Here is a 2,469-nt window from a genome sequence, read left to right as displayed (position 1 = left end):
GGGGGGGGGAGAGGGGGAAACGGGCCCAGACCTGAACCAGTGGTGGGGGGAAGAGGAATGGGCTTGGATGGGGGTGGGGAGGAGAGAATGGGCCAGAAAGGCAGGGGGACCAGATACGGGCTTGTATCTGCCCACCTGTCATTCTTGATGAGAAATTTGCTAGTGCATGTGTATACATATGTATGTGTGTATGCATATATGTATGTGTGAGAGAGAGAAAGAAAGTGCCTTTGGATAGTCTATAGAAAATCTACCTTGCTTTCTACACTACTGTCTCTGCTGTTGGTTAAACTATGTCTGCAGAGCCCCTTATGGAGATGCATGGTCTGCCAGTATTCAGAGTTTTCCTCCTGGCATAGTGCTTACTTGCAGAAATGCTGCAGCTAGCTTCAAAAACGCCCCCTTCTGTTAACCTGGCTGCATTTCCACCAAAGTTTTTATAGCATAGGTGTCGTTGGCTAGGGGGTTGTGATCTTTTCACATCTCTACCCAGAACTGCTATGCTGGCAAAACTAGGTAGTAATATATATTAAGAATTATGCTAGTCTGTGCAGAGGTTCTGCCTGCTGATGGGGTAAAACTACAGTACAAGAATTTGTTGTGATTTAATCATTCTAAAGCAACACGAAGGCCCAAGAGCAGGCTGTAACAGAAACCCTGGGAACAAACCTGCTTCTAAGATTTTTGACTGTTTAGCCTGTGGTTTCCCAAATTGACAGCTCCCTCTTTTGCTCATTGCTGAGTTTGGAAAAAGTCTGTTTTGCCAACACGTATGAAAGGGCAGTTAACAAGGGGTTTCAGGAGCACTCCCAAAGAGCCACAACAACAACAACAACAATTCAAAAGGTTATTATTTTAAAAAAAGAAAAGGGGTGGGGGGGGAAGCCACCATCCCTTTTGTCATAGCCCTCTGTTCCCCATACAGCTAACATTCAAGGAGAAAGTCTTATGGCTTTAATTACCAGGAAGCAACAAGGCAATGATTGCTGAGTGTATCCACACTCAGAGCTCCTCTGCAGAGGCAGAACTCTCCCTTCTGCCAGCAATAATCCTACCTCCGAAAAAGATGGAAATCCTTCAGGTACTTTCTGACAGCTGCCATGATTTCTTCAGCAGCTTGTGCCTCCTGAAGCTCCACTTTGTGCTCTGGTGTCATTGGTAATGACAGGGCTGCACAGAGCTGCCCAAAGCATTGGGTGTGCACCCAACTCAAGTGGCTTGTCTGTGCCATGTTGCCAGAGGCATCATCATCATCATATTTACATCCTGGACCAAACCTGGTGCAGGAGGAGGTATTGAGACAGCCAGCCACATGTCTCCAGTGCAGAACAGGGGTGGGGTTGGGGGGCAATTGAGTCAAGGGAGCCTCATGCTGCTCCTGGGGTAGATGCCAAGGCTGCTGGAAGATGCACCATTGCACCCAGCAGCCAAGGGATTAATCTGCCTCTATAGGAGCTGCCTCCCCCATATAGCTGCCTCTACTGCCACAGAAAATAAACCTCAGCAGCTGCAGTAGGAGAGCAGCTATGCCCTCAACCTCCTAGAGGCTGACTCACCTGACACACCGTGCTTTGAGCCCTGCTGGCTCTGGTCCTGACTCCCGCCCTGGTGACGAAGAGGTTCAGACTAACTGGGCAGCCACCATATTCTCACACCCTCTCTAAGACAGCACCTAAGGCTCTTGCCCCACTCACCCACCTCAAGTGACACTACAGCATGTCATTTCCCTTCCCTGAGGAGTAGCAGGCTCAGCCCTTTCTGAACTCTGGTGACAGAGAGGAGTAGAATGTCACACATCTGACACTGGGAATGAAGCTGGGTTTGGACAAAGCTGGAGAAGAGCAGGTTAAGTGAAGCAGACTTTTGTGTCCACCTACAGAATATTTCTGGCAGGAGATGGACAACCAGCCTCCCAAAACAGATTTGAAGGGGATGTGCACGTGAGATAGAGAGACAGACAGAGACAGAGAGTGCACTCATTCAAAAGATAACAAACAAGTTCCAGCAACCAAAAGCAGCGCTTCAAGGGAAGACAGCTGTTGCATTTTTGGTTCAGTTCACAAAGTCAGGAGCACCTTTAACAAAGAGGTTTCTTAATTTATGCCAACAGCACCCATACAGTCATGAGGCTCCTTTTCCAGTTCTCTCTCAAATTCCACTTATCTCTCACTATATGTAACAGTGATATCCTAGAGGGGAGATGAGTGACAGCCTAACTTCAAGATATACAATCCTCGTAGCACCTTGGAGAGAATCTGGGGGAGGAGACTTCATCTTGGGGTTCCAATTCAAGCCCAGGAGTTCCTGCAAGAAGAGACTGGTGCTACTGAGGAAACCCCAGATTTTCATAGATTTCATAGACATCAGGGATGGAAGGGGCCTCAGGAGATCGAGTCCAGCCCCCTGCCCAAAGGGCAGGAAGTCAGCTGGGGTCATAGGATCCCAGCAAGATAAGCATCCAATTTACTC

General features: G+C 48.3%; 1 protein-coding gene across 1 annotated transcript in view; it reads right to left on the bottom strand.

Moving 5' to 3' along the window:
• The window catches only part of LOC109306959 (sulfhydryl oxidase 1-like), a 42,935-nt gene extending 41,779 nt beyond the window's left edge, over positions 1-1,156 (bottom strand). The window contains exon 1 of the mRNA XM_019530584.1: positions 1,056-1,156. Within this exon, the coding sequence (XP_019386129.1) occupies positions 1,056-1,156 (101 nt within the window). The remainder of the gene's footprint in view (positions 1-1,055) is intronic.
• Between the last annotated feature and the right edge of the window lie 1,313 nt (positions 1,157-2,469).

Source organism: Crocodylus porosus, unplaced genomic scaffold, assembly GCF_001723895.1.
Source record: "Crocodylus porosus isolate Cpor-Errol unplaced genomic scaffold, CroPor_comp1, whole genome shotgun sequence".
NCBI classification, from domain to species: Eukaryota; Metazoa; Chordata; order Crocodylia; family Crocodylidae; genus Crocodylus; species Crocodylus porosus.
This window is presented reverse-complemented; position numbering and strand designations above follow the sequence as displayed.